General features: G+C 29.8%; 1 protein-coding gene across 3 annotated transcripts; it reads right to left on the bottom strand.

The window, feature by feature from the left end:
* Window positions 1-963: 963 nt before the first annotated feature.
* Window positions 964-21,802, bottom strand: LOC107072646 (coagulation factor X). Of its 3 annotated transcripts, none has more exons than XM_089176378.1 (8): window positions 21,614-21,802; window positions 16,457-16,720; window positions 16,137-16,358; window positions 13,250-13,548; window positions 11,036-11,351; window positions 10,412-10,954; window positions 8,853-8,959; window positions 964-5,490 (listed from the first exon to the last, which is right to left on the bottom strand). In XM_089176378.1, exons 1-8 carry the CDS (start codon window positions 21,657-21,659, stop codon window positions 5,386-5,388), a joined length of 1,902 nt encoding a protein of 633 aa, XP_089032504.1. In that variant the 5' UTR covers window positions 21,660-21,802; the 3' UTR covers window positions 964-5,385. The 3 variants fall into 3 exon arrangements, with proteins under 3 accessions (XP_089032504.1, XP_015188226.1, XP_015188225.2); XM_015332740.2 differs by lacking the exon at window positions 964-5,490 and adding an exon at window positions 8,067-8,776; XM_015332739.2 differs by lacking the exon at window positions 964-5,490 and having other exon boundaries at window positions 8,067-8,959.
* Between the last annotated feature and the right edge of the window lie 188 nt (window positions 21,803-21,990).

Below are 21,990 nucleotides of genomic sequence, written 5' to 3'. Positions count from 1 at the left end.
AAATATATTTAGAGATAATATTTGTTTTCATTCATATTTACATAAGTAAAAAATTGTAGTTTAATATAAAAGATGGAGAAATGTTAAAACAAAAGTATAAAGTTAGGTAAAATAAAAATTCAGTTGTTCTGTTTGTTATCTTAACCATATGATGAACGCTGTCTGAATCTGTATTTAAACTCAAGTGACTTGAAACAGAAAGGTAAGGGGACGGTAATTAATGATAAACATAAATTTTTTTCTAATTATAAACATTATCGAACATTATAAACAATTTTATCTGTTATTGCGAATTCAAAAATCGATCAAAATAAACGGTAAACGGTTAATAATAACGTTATTTGACAGTTTTCTATTCCTTATCATCCCTTTGACGATAATGTCATGTATTTGTAAACTTTGAAAAATTTTATCTATATATATTTATATATATTGTCATCATACAATAAGATGTTTGTCATTCAATATGACCTCTTCGATCATTCAACATATAGTTGCGTGTTTTATTTTATGAATAGCGTATTTATAACTGGCACATAAAATATTTAAAAATTATCGCATACCTAAATGCGATTAGTTTCTTCTTTCAAAAAAAATAAAATCCATAATTGGAATCCTAAACTTTCTCTATTTATTAATTTTTTTTTTTTTTGAAAGAAGAAATCGCCCTTTTGTTTTCTTCAATAAACGTTTAATCTTGTACGAGAAACATATCTGCCCCGTAGCTTATACAACAATTCGCAACATTTATAAAAATCTTTGGCAATAGTAAAAATTGCTTCATTATTATGTTGGTATTTGATTAAAATATTTATCTTTTAAAAAATAATTAATTTGTTTTAAACTAGCGGTTTTTCTAAATTTTTCGTAGAAATTTAATTGATGTATGATGTTTTATATATCTCATTTTCATCTATTTTATCTTATTTTTTATTTATAATTCATATTTTCGTAAATTCATACCTTTTAGCTATCATTACTGCGTCATATAAATCTAAATTTTGAATTTGTAATAAATAACTTCGTATTTCACAACTTCTTAGCCCATGTATAAATCGTTGTATTAATCGATGTCGAGACTTATCTATGCAGTCATAGTTGCCTTTTGCATACAATTTGTTTAAAGCTATAAAATAGTCTAGTACTTTTTCATCTTCGATTTGATCACGATTATTAAATCGATACCTAGCTGCATCCTCGTCCCTGTATTTTGAGAAAGTCTTTTCTAACAGGGACATAAGTAGGTCGTAGTTAAGTAGCGTAGATTGAATAAAACTTAAATCTCTTAGAATCATGTTAAAAGCAGTGAATTCCAACATATTTATTACAAAAGGCACTCTTTGGTCATTTCTTATTTTGAGTTTATCGATTGCGTATTCAAGGTAATTTTGCCATTTAAGAAAATCTGTATCTTCTGGATCGAATTTATTAACTATAAGAAGACTTTGTGATACTAATTGATCTATCATATCCATTCTAATAAATATATTTCAAAACCGAATAAATGGCTATTTTGATTTTTTTGTATGAAAAGTTATGATCCGTTGGAAGTACTTAGAGTTTTTCTTTTCTTTTCACTTTCACTTATTTCTTACACTCACTCAGGTTTATGTATTTGTCAAAGTTATTTGACAAGTAATTCTCTTTGTTTAATTATTGTAATATTTACATGTGTTAAGAGCTTGTTGTGTCTTCTCGTATAAAAGAGAAATGAGAATGAAAGGAAAAGAAGAAAAGTTGTAACGTTCTTTTATTGTTTATCTCCAAGCAATAAATTTTCTTAACAAATTGCCTACAGCGCGCAAGAATCTTAAATTTTCAATTCAGGATACTTTATAGATTTTATTTTTATTTTCTATGGCTAATCTAAGGATTTATTATTTAAAAGCTGTCCAGGTCTTTAAGTACCGTAATTTTTCAATAGGTAGCTCTGTATTTCAATCCTTATTAATTCACGTTTTTGTAGTGATCATTTTCTGGTATCGTGTAAAATCTTTCATTTATTATTAACATAAATAATGTAAAAAATGGAAAACAAGTTCAATCATTTTCTTTTCACTTCATAAAATATCTTGTTCATCAGTTAATTAAAAAAATTTATTGTGGTACAAAATGACTCATTCATATAATAATTATTTTAAATTTAAATGCAGATTTCTTATTCACCCTTACTAATATTTTTAAGAAATGTTTTTATTTTTCACTAAGAATTCAAATCATATACGTTATTTGATATAAAAAATTTTCTTTTTACTGACTCTTAACCCATTCTTTACCGTTAAAACTGTAGCCAAGTTTTCTCATATATTTATATACAGTTGCATCGCAAACTTTTAAAGCATCCGCAAAATGACATAACCTCCAGGAAGGACTTTGTTTCACTATTGCCGATAAAAACGTTATACGTTCGTTAGTACTCACTATGGTAAATGGAAATTTATTAGGGTGAATACTTTCAAGAAGAATGATAAAACCAAACCAATATGTAACTGTCTTAAGACATACGTCAGGAAATCGAAAATAACCCAAGGACCAGAGGTAATCTACAATATCTTTAATACTTTTGCCATTTTTAAACTGTTTCCACATTATATGCACCAGATTATCTAAATCCAGACTCATTTCGAAAGATATTCTACAAAGAACATAAAACTTAGTAATTAAATTAATACTAATATTTAAATACTTAAATAACTCTCTATATGAATGTTTACCTTTGCTTAATTATCAATTTCTTCTTATTTGGTTGAGATCTAAGATGATTTTGAAATAATACAAATCGAAATAAGTATAAATAGATCGTACGTTTGTATATATTTGTTTCTATAGAAAGAATCGTTATTAACAGAATTAATTTGAATTTCTAGAAATAAATAAACAATAATATCTCATAAGACTGCACGACTCTATAGTTAGTGATAGAATTTTATAAATAAATAACCAATAATCATAGTTTAATCGTTTTAAAAGTTTTTTTACGTGTAAAAATAAGACCAATATTTAACGTTTTCCGTGCCAAACCCTTTTTGCCTGATTTGTCATTTAGGTCATTTGATTTTCAGCAAATTAAATAGATATGTCTAACATAAATGTACCAGCGGTGGTACACGTGTCCTGAAGATTAAATTTACCGTGTAATTTAATCGCTGTGCATCGCAAAAATCGTCCGATTACGAGTATATTCGTTAAGCACAGAGTAAGTGTTGCTGGGGTGTCCTATATAACTCTTTTCACGATTTTTCAAGTATTTGCGATAAACTTACAAAAAAATACTTTAAATAAAAGTTGATCTTTTTGATTGACTATACAATGCAATAAAAACCAGGTAAATAAAATTTTTTTTAATGTTTTTTAAAGCTCCTTTATTTTTTTTAAATAGCATCTTATATTTTTAACCTTACAGTATTATAACCCGTATTAATACGAATTCAACGAACTATTACTACCTCAAAACAGGAATTTTAATTTTTTACTTTATATGTATTATTTTTGCGTTTTTCGTTAATTATGTTACATTAATAAGGAAATATTAGTAATAAAATTGGTAATTTTATAAAATAAACTTATCTTTGTGATGCAATATTTTTTCATGTGTTTTGTTAAACTGAACTTAATAAATTTATCTATTTCCAAATATAACTGCTTATAAAAGGCTCTACTATCCGATACTTACACTAATGTTTATTGATATCTATGAACTTTAGTGAGACCGTTAAAATTCCTGTATTGAAAGATTTAAACAAATTTGTTATGCGAAGTAATTAGGCTGTTTCAGTCAGTACGTGCAAGGAAGCATAAGTTTAACTGAAATTTTTCATATTTTTTATTTATCTCTTTTATCCCGGCCTGGCCTCAAATATTCTAAACTTTTTGAGATTTAAGAATATGCTTCGTTTTTCACAAAAACTACTATTTAAATAGCTAATGGTCTCTACGTTATACCCATGACGATCGTACTCGTCATGACACAAAATCGTGTCACTTCTTCTTAACGAATACGCCCGTCAAACACAGTTAACTGGTTAACTCTCCTGAACCTGCACCGATTCCAGTTTCAATCCTTTTTATTCCAATTGACATGAGATTACGCAAGACGGAAACATTGTATAACGTCATCAACGGACTGAACACTTACGTGTACACATTTATTCAACTGCCTTCGACAGTGACTATAAAAGAATGACAACAATCCGAAGTAATCGCTTTAGACTAAATACTCCCTTGACTTTAAAAGTTTTTTTCTAATCATTTAATCATAATAAAACAGTAGAAACAATAGAATACTCGTCTTTATTATATTTTTTTAAAAGAAATCCATTATTTTTACGTTATCATCAAGCCTTTATTTAACATGTTTTGGATTGCTTGATTTTGGTCAAACTTGCACCGTTTTGTTCGTTAATTTGTTGCCATTTTAAAGGTAGAATCATAATGCCTCTCTCATAAAAGCCTTGGTCTCTATTGACGAAAATCTCTAGTGATCGATTTTTACAATCTTTCTTTAACTGCCAATTCTTTATCACTAAGGAAGTTTTGCAATGCAAGAAAAAGATGGTAATCGCTTAGTGTAAGGTCTGGACTATATGGTGGTTGCATCTAAACTTTCCAACCAAGCTCCTGGAGATTCTGGAGAGTAACTATAGATGTGTGTGGCCTTGCGTTATTCTGATGTAACACAAAATCTCTCCTGTTGGCCAATTCCGGTTGTTTTAGGTCAATCGCTAGCTTTAAACGGTCCAGTTGTTTAATGTAGAGATCCGAATTTAGTGTTTGGTCCATATTTAAGCAACTCATTATAAATAATTCCTTTCCAGTTCCACCACATGCATAGCAGAACCGTTGGAACTGATTCATCGCGCTTTGACCATGATCGTTTTCGCATAATGTTGTCGTATGTGATCCATTCCTTATCTCAAGTGTGACGTTCCGCCACGATTCGCCCACCCAAATTTTTCGTAGTAATATAAATCCAGTTGCGCGAGACATTATTCCAGTAGTTTGCATGAATAACAATAAAAACAATTATAAGTAGTACGCATAAGAGAATAATCATTTCTTGCATTGCTTAATATTCATTCTTTACATTGAAATGCACTATTGGAAGAATTGTTTCTCGCGAGACACATACGGGAGCTATAAATCATCCCTCAGACACTATCTCCTAAACACCATATGGACCACATCCTTTACCTCGCCTTTCGGCATAGGAATCGGGAGAATAGAAGAACACAGGAAAGAAGAAATAAATTCATAAACTTATAACTTCCAATAGTCCGTCAATGTTCTCCTATTCTCTCACGTAAGGACCACGGCAACTCCCATAAAACCCTACCAAAGCATAGGCGTAGGAACACATTTCCAATATAAAATCCTTAGTAGATATGTTCACCCTTCATGTAGAAAATCAGAACCTCCGCCAATGCTTACCCATATGGACTTAGCGATAAAACAGAAACCAAAATCTCGGAGAACATCCCTACCGATGCGCAACTGAAAAAATAGAACAAGTCATAAATAATAAGGCCCGGACATCTATTTCCGCCCTTAACCCTTGCAGCCGAAAGCCGGCAAAAGTCACGTAGGCCTAATGAAAATATTACTTTGGAACATTCCAGAACCAAAGATAGTTCTTAACAAATTTCGCCCAAGACAATGAAACTCGCGGAACTACCCGTATGATCAAATGCATGACTAAATATGTAAACTTAAAGGTATCCTAGAATAATGAATAAATGATCTCAACGTAGAATTGTATTAAGTATATAATTGATTAAAGGATAATGAAACAGAATCGTTCGAAGGATAATAAAATGTAATTGATTAGGAATTGACGAAATGTAATCGAGTAATAAAAGGCAAAGTGTAATTGACTAAAGATATATGATAAATATGAGAAAGATAGAAATCCATGAATGTTAATCTAAAATATATAAGAATGTTATCAGCATGTAAGCATGTATTAGTAGTCCACAAGAAAGTAAGAATCTTCTCGAACGGGGATGCACAGGAAGCTTGGGCCAGCTAAAGACAAAGAGTGGGGGTACTAGAGCTACTCCTTCCACGAAGGACTTTTTGGGGGATATAAAAGCCAGAGGACATCGCCCCCGCACTCACTTCAGTTTTTTACTTCACTTATAGTTTTTCCGGCACTCCAGTTTTTACTTCAACTTATAGTTTTTCACTCACTTATAGTTTTTCTTTCACTTACGTTTTTACTTCAAATTATAGTTTTCACTTCAGTTTTACTCACTTACCGTTCCGGTCAGTTATTTTTTAGTTATTTCATATTAGTCATTTATAGTTCAGTTATTACTTATACTTATCCAGTAAACTTCGCATTCACTACTAGCGCTTCAGCTATTCATATCGAACATTATTCAATTCTATTGATTAGTCTACAATAAATAATTCACTTTTCGAATCATTGTGTTGTTCGACCTTCCATTGGAAAGAAGCAGCCCCAAGCCTCCTGCACAATCTCGAGAACAACCTACCACTGTACAACAAACTTTAAGTTACAAATCATCTTTATTTTCATTAAAATTATTAATAAATCAGAGCTGCGGTTACCAAATCTTCTCCCTTGCATCAAACCTTCCTCAATCCACCCCCTTTACCGTACACATTTTGCCATATTTTATCACTGTTTAAACGAGAACGAACCAGCCTGGTCCCGGTTAAACTCCGTGAACGCAGAGTGACCATTAACAGGCATTACTATTACTATTTATCTAAATTCGTCCTCTAGGACGTAACACTAGTCACCATTTGTTTAAAAAATGGGTCGATTTCATTCCGTCTAGCAAAGGTTTCGCAGGAGGAAATTCGATCCATCATGTATTTCTATGTTAATTGGTTTAGCATCCAAACTTTGAGCTGTTTTTTGAATTCAGCTTTAAGTAAAAGGCTTAAAACTATTAATTGATCTATGTCTAGCTTTTGGACGATGCCACGGCCTATAGGCATCGTGTGCAGAGGCCTACAGCATGGCCGTAGGCAACGTATGCGAGGTGCATTTTTAACTTCAAAAATACCAGAACGGAAGTGACGTAACCAAAATTGCACGTAATTGGCTGTTACAGTATCGGGACCATAAACGTGTCATGATCTCAGACACCTGGCTTGCAAAAGAAGTAAGTAAAAAAAAGAAAAGAAAGAAAAACATATAAGCGATAAATATAAGAATTTTCGATATATATATATAGAGATAGATATCAGTATTTAGCAACAAAAGACCCCATCGAAGCTGAGAGTTTATACGAAGATCACAAAAATGAATGCATAGCAAATCACGAGGGTAGCAGTGGCAAAATGGAGGTCGATGGTGTTTCTGAAATTTTCAAGCGTTCTGAGAAGCGTTATGGTGTGAAATATGTGAAATACATTGGTCAAGCAGCCAGAAACTACGTCGACACCGTTGATAATGCTCGTATTTTGAGAGCGGAGAAAACTACAGAAGCTAACTCTAAAAAGGCCAGAACCTTACATAGGGCTCTCAAAGCTGCTAAAAATGATAATTATGAGGAAACTGAAGGACTACTCTATGCACTAGGCATAGCAGATTAGTGTAAGTATAATTTTTTTGTAAAAAATCTGTTGTCAAAACTTCAAACGCGTTTTTCTCGAAACCACGTTTTTGAAATTTTGGGGAAGAGCTCATTAAAAACTATTGAACCGATTGGGCTAAAATTTTTACCAGTTATTTTTGACACATATTCTGAGACGTGATACCTCAAAAATCTTTAATTTTTGAATAATAAATATATTTTTTTAAACAATAAAAGGTAAAAAAAACACCGATTTTGAAAAAATTTTGTCACACCTCCGCCATTTTTTTTTTTTAAATATACATATTGTTGGTATCACGTCTATAATTAAGCCTATAGAATAATAAGCATTTTGATTTTTTTGTTTCAGACGGCTACAAAAGGCTCTGTACTTCCCCAAAGGTGCACACATAATTTTGAGGGACTCCAATTTGACATTAAAAAAAAGGGACAAATATTGCCCAAATTAGGTTTAAAAAATATTTTGTATGGCTTAAGATACTAATAAGAACATATTAAAATTTTTAAACGATCGCATTTTATTTTCCTATTTAAAAAAATTCATGAAAAAACATTGAAATTTCGGTCTTCACAGGGGGGTGCTACCTTATATCAGTTAATGAATTATTTTAATTTTTATAACAAATAATAATATAGTATTTTTTTTACATTGAATATTACACTGATTAAGATGAATTCAAAAAATAGGATTTCTTTAAAATGCAATTTTTCTGTAAAACGTATTTGCAATGCTTTCTTTTTTTGTAAAATTACACTTATTAAATAATTACTGAATATTATTAACCCTTATCAGCTGCTACCTTTTCATACGTGATTCTCACTAGGTTATAGCTGATTTTGGTAAATATGGGTTCTTAATTCACTCGTTGTCACATACAACGTAACGTAAGACCGCAGCGACAAAGTACTGTTGTCACCTGATAGGTGACTTACAACCGTTAAAGATAAAAAGTTGATACTTTTATGCACGAAGACATCATCGTATATTATTTATAAATTACTTCGTGAAAAAATTATTGGAAATACTCGTATAGAGAGCATATAAATAACAAGTTCTTGTATCATTGCACCACTTTTTCACCAAGATGCATATTAATGATACCTCTTAGAAACCATAAACTACCAGTTGGATTCCTGGTCCGCTATGTTCAACCAATTTATTAATGTTCTTGGGAAACATTCCATCGGGTCTTCTGACCAATAACCTCCTTTGTTACAAACAAGCTCCATGCTGTAATCCGCTTGTACTCTAGAATATTTATTATAACCTGGTTTACAACTTACTTTTGTTATGGTTCCAGCTAAAACGTCACTTTCACAAGACGTCCATTCGTCGTTATATTTACATTCGGCAAATCTCGTTTGGGAAGCCAAAGATTTACAACGTATTTCTAAAATAATCACATTTACGTAAAAAAATTAATTGTAAAAAAATTATATCAAAAACATAAGATTGAAAAAATTAATATTGAAATATATTCCGTGCGAAATATATTAGATTGTCCCATAGGTTTCTTTCTTTTTTCTAATACGAAGTGAATACACAATATTTACCGTTCAAGATATTATTTACTTGGTTATATAATAACCCTTTTGTTTTACTACCTTTATTCATCTCTCAGAAAGCCTTATTATGCCTTTTATCCAAAATTGTTATGTTTTTGACAACAAATAAGCCTAGAGGTGCGTTATTTTTCCGCAGATTGCCTTTAAACGCATATCACAGAATGAATTTTTTAAGGATAGAAAGAAATAATAATCAAAAAGGAGGGTTTTTTGGAGAGTATGCAGGATGCGGTAAAAAATCCCAATCAAAATGTAAGAGCTTTTTTTACCGAAAATGTAATATGTGATTTCGCATTGAAATGTCTTTCAGTAAGTAAGGAACCCAAACTTCGCAGCGATTAACATATCCCATCTTGAATAGGTGATTATGTACTGTTTTGAGAATCCTAGTGTCATTTACTATCTCCCGCACATATATCGATGATTTTATCAAGCATGGTTTTAATAAAATCTGTATCCATCGTTATTGGGCGACTGCTGAGTGTCTTCATCTTTCAGATTTACCCTTTCGGTAAGAACGCTCTTTCTAAAACGACACTCTCGCTGTACGAGGTGCCGCGCCGAAAATGCGCACATAGCACAGGGTCAATCGTCCTTTGTGTGAAGACTTTTCTAACCTTATCTAAAATCTATTCTTAATAAAACAATGCGTTTTTCCTAATGTTGTTTGTAACTTTAATATTAAGAGATAGTTAAACAAAATTCTATAAATTATATAAGTAAAATTTATAAAAATTATATACTGATTATATGATTATATTATACAAGATTAAATACAAAATTATATACACAACAAAAATTACTGTTTACATATTATTAGTTAATGTATGATTAGACACTAGACGGCTAATAATTTAATTGGGTGTGATATATCCGGCACCCATACCGAAAAGTTTGAAATTTCTCTTTCTAAATCTTTTAAACCAATTGCGAATAGTTGTAATAGTTATAGCACTATCCTCGTATACGGTACAAATATCGTGGACACTATTCTTTACACTATTACCTTTTTTGAAAGAATTAAGCATAACATACCGTAACTGTCGCCTTTTCTACTCATGTTTAACACTGCAAGTGAATGAAAGTTTTACAACAGACTATTTCACAAACAAAACGTACTGTAAAACAGCTCAAGGATGACTGAGACCGATGATATAGACGGCTAATAAATAAGGTTGCACGTTTGCAAAAACAGAGCAAGATAAAGCAATTCATAGCATGATGAGAAAGAAACTTGCAGGACAACCTAATAATAACACTTAAAATGAAAATCTTACCAGTGCAAACAGGAATATTTAACCATTCTCCTTCTGGACTACATAATACATCACTGATACCTCTTAATTCGTATCCTTGATTACATGTGTAAATTAAATGAGAACCACTGACTAATTCTATTCCTTCCTTCACAGTACAATCTTTTTGTGTGGGACAATACAACTTGTGCAATAAACGATAACCATTCGCAGGATCAGGAGGTGCCGTACAAACAGTTGTATTTTGAATCGATGAGGAAGATGTTATAGTACTTGTTGAAATTGGAATAAATTGATCAGGTTTAACAAAAGTCACATTTGCTATAGTTGAGTCACGACATGAGGGAAGTGGTTTAGATGTTTCTAATTGAAAAAGTGTATCTTGGATCCAGTTTATATGAGTTGATATACGTGTGTAAAGAGTATATGAATGACTATCACAAATTCTTGTACCACCTGTTAATTTTTCATCAAGAGAGAGACTAACGATACCTCTTAAAAACCATAAATTTCCAGTTTGAAATACTAATCCTCCTCCGCTGTCACCATCGCAGACAGATGTTCCTGAAATACATACATTTATTGGTAGGTATAATTTTTAAATATGTAAATTTGCACATATTGGTTTTGTAATTGGTTACCAACCATTCGTATAACCAGCACAAAATTTATCCATTGTTATAAATTTTTCAGATTCGATTGAATTTTTTGAAGATTTGCATTGACTAAGAGGAACGTAAGGCAAAGATACAGATTGCAGAACAAAACTGGATGATCCTTCAGCGGTTCTACCGAATCCTGAAACTACACCTAATCCTGACTCAATTAAATCACCATTTAAGCATGCCGGTAATAGAGAAGATGACAATACAAATGGCCTTTCAATTTCCAAGATAGCTATGTCCCAAGCATAATTTCCTTCAAAGCCTAAATAATTGCAAGGAACATAAATGCCTTTCACCTAAAAAAAAAATTATATTACCTTTTTTATAATTAAAGCATAACCATAGTATAAATAATTTTGTTTGCTAACCCTCTATGGGCAATATTTTTGTTATAAATAAAAAAAAATATTTAGAACTAAAAATCAACAATTATTTTCATATATATGCAGATGGAAAAAAAATTGTTCGGTTTAAACAATTATATTACAATAAATTCACTGTATTATTTTCAGGTAATAGCGGCCCATAATGTTTTCACTTCTGCCTAGAAAAACTTAAGCGTTAAATTCTACGAAGCAGTTTTCACTTGACGTTAAACATAAATTTATATTGCACTTTGCAGCGTCCTCTGTTGTCCGAAAAATTGGCCAATGTGCTATTTCATCTTATCCCGTGTTTTTTATTGGAAGTACTGTACTTGGTCTTTTTTCCATATTTCTTTATAGTTGTTTATCTATATTGGTGGGAAAAGGACGATTTTTTTACGGATTCCTTTGTACTCCTGACATAAACAGGATGCAATTTCAATTGTAAATGTCAATAAGTTACATTGATTCCAGGGGCTTACAGAATACAATGAACAGTCTTATTTATATAACAGCTTAGCATTTATAACCGGTATAAATTAAGTAAATATTATACTATCTATTTTTTCCGTACAAATTTATCTCTCAGATATCTTTGAATCTTTTCCGTACAAAAAAAACGGATGAAAATGATTAGGAATTGCTCGCTGTAAGGAACTCTTAAACTTATTCCAACATTTGAGAAAACACACAAGCGTGATCCTAAAATACAGAAGATTCCATTATGGTCCACTGTTACTTCAAATTAACAGAACATTATCATAACAAAAAGATATTTGAAATACAAAAAAATACGTTTTTATTGATATTTAAATTCTGAACCACTATATACATAATTTTTTATTTGGTAAACACCGACAGAAACGAAAATAATATAAATTGAAAAAAAAGTCTTCGCTTACTTATACTGCAGACAGTTTGCACAACTGTTGCACTTTTGTTATTTTATGTTGATTATACTAACAACCGTCATGAATATAGTATTAGTTTTTTTGAAGACATTATAAAGTTAAGATATACCATATACAGGATGATTCACCAGTTCTTGCCACCTAGATAGCTTTGAAAGTATGATAGTATCAGAAAAGTGGATAAAAAGAAAGTTGCATGAAAAATTCTAGACTACAATATGACATTAATATTTCTTTGCTAAGTTGTGCTATTTTGGAGATTTATTGGTCAACTTTGCTTTTTTAAATACAATGTTATATTTTAATACTTATTTTCGGATAGCGCGGCTGTCAAAACAAATCAAATGATGTGCAACATTAATATTCTTAAGGTCAACGAATATCAAAACTTGCAAACAAGCCGGCTGCAATAAAGCTCTTCCGCATCATGGTCGCGTCGTGGTCACATTAGGGTTGTGTCATCTGTTAGTTTTTCCGAACACGGACTATAGTTTTTATTGGTCATTGTTGGGTTTTGTATTTAATGTTGCACATCATTGGATTCGTTTTGTCAGCCGCTAAACGAAAATAAGTAATAAAGTATAACATTGTATTTAAAAAAACTAAGTTTACCAATAAATCTCTAAAATGACACAACCTAGTAAAAAAAATACTAATGTCATATTATAGTTCTAAATTTTTCAATTCAGTTTTTTGTTATCCACTTTTCTGCCGCTATCATACTTTCGGAGCTACTATATTTAGATAGGAGTAGCTCGTGAATCACCCTGTATATACCATTTCATTTAAAAAACTGAAATTATTTAGTAAAATAATGAAAAATTAACATGTTACCTGAAAGTTACACAAGCTTATAGAGGGTTAAATAATTAATTCTATTTGAACAAAAAAATTTGTTTCTATTGTATTTTTGCATACTCTGGCCTTTTTAACGAATCGCTTTTTGTGCAGAGTAGAATCATAGTCACGATAAATGTTTCCAGTTGCTACGTAATATTTATTTGGATTTTCTATTTTTCGATTCGATTCATCGTAAATGCAATGTGCTGCGGTCAGAAGTAAGTTTTCTTTTATTATCGTTGCTCCGCAAATAAAATTTTTCGATCCGTTTGAAGTTTTCTGTTGATATAAAGTAGCATGCCATGGAAATTGAGAAAGTTCAGTAATATTACCGCCTATAATGAGTGGTTTTGATTTTGAAGGAACTACACCACATTCTGAAATATGTAAAGTAACGAACATTATTATAAATAATTCAAATAAATATTACACTAAATTATTTTTTAAATCTTATTACTTTTCAATAATGTTGTAGTGTACAATGCTTCTTATTATGGAATATTAACATAGCATAATTATTAATTATAAATCTTAAATTACATATACAATTTATTGGAATTATTATCAAGTTTTATAATTAGAAAATTATTTAATTTTGATTATAACTAATATAATTCACTTATAAATATAAGTTACTTGTGTAACTAGCGTTAGTAAGCGGTTTCACCTTTTATAGTATGTAACGGTGGATAATGAGCTTAAATAGTTGAAGAATGGATTAATTAATAGTATAGATCGTTTGAAAATATGTGTGAAAATCAATAAGAAAAATGTTGTTGATATATGATTCATTAAAATATTGTAATTATCTGTTACAACGAACAGTTTAACTGTAAATTTAGCAAAAAATAAATAAATCAATTAAATTAATAAGCATATCATAAATAATAACATTTAACATAACTTTATTGAAATTTGTTACACATTCTACTAGAACATTATAAATAATAACAAAATAATTATAATTATAAGTAATAATTTGATGCTAGATATATAAAATCGTTATATGATTGAATTTTAAGAAATTTTTTCTAGCATGCTGAATTCTAATTTAATGTATTTATTAGGGTGGGTTAAAAAAATGACTTTTTTTTTTTTCAAGTGCCACGGAAAAATGGGTTGCTAGACACCTTAAAACAATTCTCACCAAATATGAGCTCTTAATTTTAATAGGAAGATCCTCCGCATCGCAGGTTTTTATTTTTTTTTCAGTCCAATAGATTAAAATTCATACCTCATTATTTATTGATTGTACAGAAAAATGTTCTGGACGAATTTTGTAGGATTAAATTAAACGTTCAAAAGATATTCATCATCAAACTTTCATGTGTACTGATTTTTGTCTCTGAATATCTTTTGAACACTTAATTTAATCGCCAAAACATAAGACACCATTTTTATAGAGCAGTTAATTTCCTACAAAAATTTGTATTGTGCACTTTTTAATAGTCATTTATTGTCGAGTTATAAAATTCATAAACAAAAATGAAATTTGTCTAAAAATCATCAAATTTAAATCTTCAATATCATTTAAATGGTAAGGTTTACGGAAAAAATATAAGATACTTTTTTTGTAGAGCATTAAATTTCCTACAAAATTCGTCTAGAACATTTTTTTGTACAATCAATAAATAATGAGGTATGAATTTTAATCTATTGGACTGAAAAAAAAAATAAAAACCTGCGATGCGGAGGATCTTCCTATTAAAATTAAGAGCTCATATTTGGTGAGAATTGTCTTAAGGTGTCTAGCAACCCATTTTTCCGTGGCACTTGAAAAAAAAAAATCATTTTTTGACCCACCATAGTATTTATAATAAACTTTTTTTAAATATACTGTGACACTATTTAATTTTCTAAATCCCGTACGCCTACTGGTGACTTTCTTTAGTAACTTTCGTGGAAAGAATCAATTTCAACGATATACTTCTATAATAACGATTTATACTTTTTTCTCATTTAATTCGATGCTACATAGAACTTTATAATAAAATAATTATTTATTTATTTATTTTCTATCTATATTCACATGTAATACTGTAGTGAAAATAGCTTCAAACAGTTTTTATGGCATCCACTTCCAAATGCTCCATAAAAAAGAAATAAGAGGTTAAAAATATTTCTACACAGATCTGAATTTTTTTTAGTTGATTCGAAAACCTACATGTTATAAGTCATCTAACATGGATATACAGTAACCCTCCTATAACACGGTAAATAGGTTTTTAGAAAATGCAGTGTTATGTGAAACCGTGTTCTATGAGACCCAGAGTCAGCACAAAAAGGGAGGTTCCGTTCCAATAATTTATTAAAAATAACTATTTTTTTTAATTCTACATAAGCAACAAAATGCTTATTAACAATGTAAATGTATTTGCAACATGAAAAAAAAGTAAACAAAAAATATTATTTTCATTTTTATATATAACGCAACTTTAATTTAATCAATTTCTTCGTTCTCTCTGCTCAATATAATCAACCGGAATGTTTTTTGGTGGAATGATATCACGTTTAACGTGATAACGTTTATAAACGTCAAAACCTTTTTTTTTATTTAAACTTCTTGCATCATCTTCTTTTTTTAAAAAGTCTATGATTTTATTTTTGCTTGTTGGTTCTTACCAAGTCATTGTAAATTTCTCTGTATAGAGCTAAACAGTTTTGTAGCTTCCTTTTGAATTTTTGGCTTTTTTCAGCGGAAAGGTCTACATTCAAGAAAAATGACTCGAGATTTTTTGCTAAGCTTAGACCTTTTTGTAATTTTTTTAATGTTAAATTATTAAATGTTTCGTACAAAGATTTTTGAAATTTTCTTATCGCGTTAAAGTGAAACTGTGTTATAGAATGCCGTGTTGTGGGAGGACTACCTGTACTTTGATTAATGTAGAAGAAAGCTTAATTTTCTTAATAAAAGTTTCAAAAGTTATTTTGCAATCCCTAAAATGAATAGTAATAAAAAGCATACTTGGGAAACATTCTATTGGTTGTGGTTCCCATTGACCAGTATTATTACATGTAACTTGATTTCTATGTTTGGATAAAAAATTTCCAACTTCCTCATAACTGTTGCGACAACTTAACTCCGCGGTGGTTCCAGGCAAAACAGGAGATTCGCAAGATATCCATTGACCATTTAATTTACAATCAGCATCTGTTGACGCTGAAGCCAGTGATTTGCAACGAATTTCTTAAATGATGAAAGAATATTTCAGAAAAAAAATTCAAATATAAAAGAAAAAAATTGCATACACATATTGACAATAATACTTAAATTTTTAATCTTACCAGTACAAACTGGAATATTTAACCAGTTTCCTTCTCGATCACAAAATACATCACTGGAACCGCTTATTTGGTATCCAGTATTACAAGTATAAATTAAATGAGACAAAATTGGTAATTTTGTACCTTCCTGTACGTAACAATTGTTTTGTTGCGATTGGCATTGCAACCTATATAATTGTCGATAACCATTTGCTGGCTGAGGAGGAACTGTACAAACATTTGCTTGTACTGTCACAATTGAAGGAGATATGAATATTAAGAAGTCTACGAAATGAAACCAATTGATTAATTATTTGATCATTAGTGAGCTAAGATTCTTACAAGGATTATTCACAATCTTTATATATCAAAATTCAGTGTCACATTGTTGGTTTTTTATGGTCACCGAAACTACTCAACCGATTTTAATGAAATTTTTTTGTGTACTTTTTTCCAAATAAAAATATAACGATTATTTTTATTTTTTACTGTGTAGGCGATAAAACTAATATCTAGATCTTTCTTATAACAATTGGAAAAACCGTTAGCGGTTGCTAGGGAGATAACCGTTGATGGTTGCTTATTTAAAACCGTTGATGGTTACCATGGAGAGGACCGTTGACGATAACAATTGAAAACGGTGAGAGACCGAGCTTTTTCCGATTTCGCCCCACCTACACCCACCTCCGGTGGATGTTGGAGGCAAATAAAATTAATATGTTCCCTGCCCCTCTCAAAAAGGGCGTAGGTTACTTTTTGTATAAATACGTATAGATAAGTTATGTTAAGCGGCTCTCTAAATCACTGATTCTCTGTTTGATAAGTTGTTAATCTCTGTGTCTGTAAGTAAATCTACGTCTGTAATTCTTTGTTCATTTGTATCAGTTATATGTTATTTTTCTGTGCGTATCATTATTATTTACTTTCATATATATATTCTTGTTATAATATATATAATATATATTCTATAATAATAACAAAAATATATTATATATATTCTTGTTATTATTATATTATATACATTTATCATCATCATCTTTTTATTTCTTTCTTTTTTTTCATTTTTTCTATAACACCCCACAACTGCTAATTTAAGGACTTATTAATACTGAAACTTTGGTCATCCGGGATAAAATTTTTGTACGGGTCAGCAATTTTAGGTACTTAGGATCGATCATAAACCAGACGAACGAAATTAACGAAGAACTTACGAAAAGAATTAATTTAGGCAATGCGTGCTTTTATTCCGTCAATAAATTACTCAGCTCACTGTTGCTGTCTAGATGCTTAAAATTTAGGATATACAGGACAATCATCCTACCGATAGTCCTTTATGGTAGCGAAACGTAGTCACTTACGTTACGGGACGAAAAGAAATTTAGGGTTTTCAAAAATAAAGTCTTTTGTAAAATCTTCGGTGGAAAACGCGACGAATGGAAGAAACGGGCATAACATACAAGTACACCGACTGTACAACAAACCGGACATCATTAACGTCGTAAAATCACGCCGATTAAGATGAACAGGTCACGTGGAACGCATGAGGGAGAATCGAATTGAAAAAGATCACCGAGTAGACCGAGACGTAGATGGGAGGACAATATTAGGAGGGACAGGAATAATGGTGGGATTTGGTATTTGCGGCAATGAACTTTTAAGTTTCTAATGCCAATTAATAATAATTTAGGATTTTATTGTTTAGAGGTTTTTTAAATTTATCTGATTTATTATAATATAAATTATTCAATGCAATTAAATTAATATTCAATCATAATTTCCGAGAGTTGAAATAAGGCACAAAGCAATATAAAATTTTTCATTTTGTGGGGATCAGAAAAGAAATTTAAAAAAAATGATATATATATATATTAATGGAGTTCAGAGAGAAATATATGATAGTTTATTTAATTATTATGTCTCGAGCGATATTTACAATAGTTTACAAAATGTGGCGTGATTTGCAAAAATACAGAATATAAAAGAGTTACGAATATATATATAGCCGATTGACTGACTGACTAAATGATAAACTGACTGATTTGCAGAATGACTAATATAACAGATAATACACAGACTGATTATCAAAGACTAAGGACAGATACAGACGGATATATACGAACAGCGGATATACAGACAGCGGCTTTCTTACTTTCTTTCACATATTTATTTGGAGAGAGCGAGGATGCAGTCTCCTTATTGCAAGATTCCGGTCCGAGAGGAAAGGGTGTAGCCGTAAAGAAAGCCGGGTCGTTGATGATTTTTAGCGTATAGATTAATTAAGGTTTCTGAATGCGATGTCGCGAAGATCGTCGTAAGCTAACTGACAGTTCGAAAGCGTTCCTCTCGGCTCAGCGCGAAACGGCGGCCGGTAGTCGGCGGCTGTGCTGCCAGATCGTGGGTAAATCTTACCCTCTCCCTGTGCCACTGGGATTGTACACAATGAAAGTTATCCATGTGTTCGGGATGTCGAAAGAAGTCGAGTGTAATCGAAGTTGGCGGGCACGCCGGAGTGGCACACTATAAAAAGCGACTCGTGTCCGAACACATGGACACGAGTGTTATGACACGAGTGTACACTTACATAGTTTTTTTACTGTAATCTCGCAATTGAACGCGTTTGTCATGAATTCAACATTACTCTGTTTGCAATTGATCTTATCATGATAATTGTTTTCTTTTCGTTCATTATGAATAATATCATTCTTTGAGTTCATGGACGCGTTTTATAATTTTACATAAAACTATGTATAACTGATTTCTTCAAACAAAATCCGTCGTATTTTTATACATAAAATCTACTAAATATCTACTAAAATACATTTAATTTTAATGATAAGAAACAGAAATTTCTTTTACATATATATGTATACTAATATGCGACATTTGTTAGATTCAGTATATTACTACATTTTTGTTAAACAATTTGATATTTGTATATATGAAATATAAAACATCTTGAAAATAAAAGAACATATTTTAAAGGTTATGAATTACTTATAAATAAAATGTATTTTAAGTGTCGCTTTGGTTTTCAAAAATTTGATAATCTCTCTAGAGAATGTTTGTGGATGTTATTATAATGTTATCGCATAACCAACACTTGTATTGTATATAAATATATATAAATCATGTCTCAATTTTTATAGTTTTATGATTAAGATATTGAAAATACACGAAGAAAAATATTTAAATAGATAAAAAAAAGAATTAAAAAATTTAAAAACTTATTTGTTTTTATATGTTTAAGACGTTATAACCTTATGAAATTTCAACGAAAATGTAAAAATGCAGGTACAGTTTAAATTTTAGTTAAACGAATGCGTCTTGTTTAAAATCTTTGCAATGCATATTTAGTTTTCCTCTAATAATGAAGAAAAATGCATTCGAAAGATTCACTTAGAAAATCTGTGCAGTTGAAGAAATTTAGAGATATCATTTTAAATTTGTCTTATAGTAAATTTATTATTATTAATTTACTTTGTGTAAATTATTTAATCAACCAAAGAAATCTAAATAAATTTTTAATTATATTTATTTGAAAAATTGACCAATAATGCACTGAAATCTTTTTGTATTTATAATTCTCGATAGTATAAATTTAAACTAATGTCATTAAATACATTTAAAAATATTTATATTTGTTTAATGAGGTTTATTTTAGTATAGAAACAAAATTAAATGCCTAAAAAAATTTTAAAAATTTTAAAATTAAAAAAAATTATAGAAAAAAATTCCGTCCATCTAGAGAAGGTAAGATTTAGGTTCGGAATGAACGAAATCTTAAAAAAAAAAAATTGAAGAAACTAAAATTTAAAAATTTGAGATTTTTTCCAAAAAACGATATTTCTTATAAAATTTAACTTTAAATATTTTTTTTCATAAAGTATATTTAGAAAAAAAAATTAAAAAAGAAACGTCCTGATAAGTCTATTTTTAACAATGTTATAGCTATTTGAAAAAACAATGGAACAATAATTTTGAATTTTTGAAAAATTCCTAACTTTTTTTGGGTTAGCCAAAAAAATCTGGAGAAATTCTCAAAAAGTTTTTTAATGAAGTTAACAATGATAAAATAGTTTTATCAAAATTGAAAAGGATCGGGGTCAAAGTGATCGATTTGACGTGAAATGCCCCATATATTTATGGATATATATGAGTTCTTGAATGAAATTATTTCTTATTAGGTTAAAATTATCATAGTATAATTGAAAAATATTAACAATAACAGATAAAAATAATAGTAAATTTATTTTCGATCATCTTTCTTGTTCGTCCAATCACTAATTTATCACGTGTACTTTTCATTGTGTCTTTCGCTTATGACTCTATCGTCTTCTTTTTTTTTTAAACTTAAAAATTCTTTTCAGTATTAAATTTCCTCATTATTAAAAAAGGGCACTTTTTTTCTTCTACAGTTTTTCAATACGATTGTAAACAAAGGATTCTTAACACTTATCTGTTTCTTACATTTTCCTGTCGTTTATTAGTCTAATATCTATTTGCCTCTAAAGTCTATTTTTTACGTTTAAGTTTCACCTTTCTCGTCTAACACCTAACGTTGACTGATTGCAGTTTTATTTTCCTTTTGTTTCCTAACATCTAACGTCTTAGTCGTTAAATGTCGTGATTTTCCATGAATGAATCACTCATCAATTAACAAATCATTCTCACGCATACACTCATCAATTCTCTATCTCAAATGCATTTACATTCATCTGTCTGGATATTTTAAACATTTTACAAAATAATTTTTTTATTTCAAGAATATCTTTAAGAATATGAAAGTTTTTTTTTTAAAAAGATCTATATATTTTTGTGATGATATTTATATAGAACCAGAAGCAACGAAAAAAAGATTTACACCAGCATATTATTGTGATCATTTTTTCTCGTATTATTAGTATCTAAAGATAATTATTTTGTTTGATTCTAATATATCTCTGTTATTTTTAATAATTTGAAAAGATGATTCTCATGCGAAACTTGCGTAACATAAAAAGCAGCATATGTGAATGCCTATTTCTTTTGAGTAAGCAAAATTGTAGTCGAGATTTCAAGGTCATCTAAATTTTCTAGTACGAAAATTATCACACATCGTACACAAAAATATAATATTTTTAAGATTTTATAACAAATTTTGTTAAATATAAAATAATATAATATAATTATATTACTTACAGCCAAATGCAATTAAAAATGAACTCTTTCTATTCACGATATCCATTATAATTGAAAGGAAAACATATAAAGTGAACTTTTAAATGAAAATAGTATTTAAAAAGAGTGCCGTATCTTGTTGTCTAATATGAACTCAGTTTTACCACTGTTTACGAGTCGGTCCGGTCGTGCACACTGGATATGTTATATACGTAATATCAATACCTCGACCTATGATATTAATCATGAGATAAAAGTATAAAAAAAGCACACACACGCAACAAGTTTAGAAGAAATATAATTCAATATGATGATAGATATTCGTTTAATATTTTTAATCTATGTAATTATTTTGGAATAATTAGTGTATATTAACTTTTTCATTTTTCCTACCCTAG

This window comes from Polistes dominula, unplaced genomic scaffold (assembly GCF_049000335.1).
Source record: "Polistes dominula isolate Pdom_NZ unplaced genomic scaffold, Pdom_raw_medaka contig_338, whole genome shotgun sequence".
Taxonomy (NCBI): Eukaryota; Metazoa; Arthropoda; class Insecta; order Hymenoptera; family Vespidae; genus Polistes; species Polistes dominula.
This window is presented reverse-complemented; position numbering and strand designations above follow the sequence as displayed.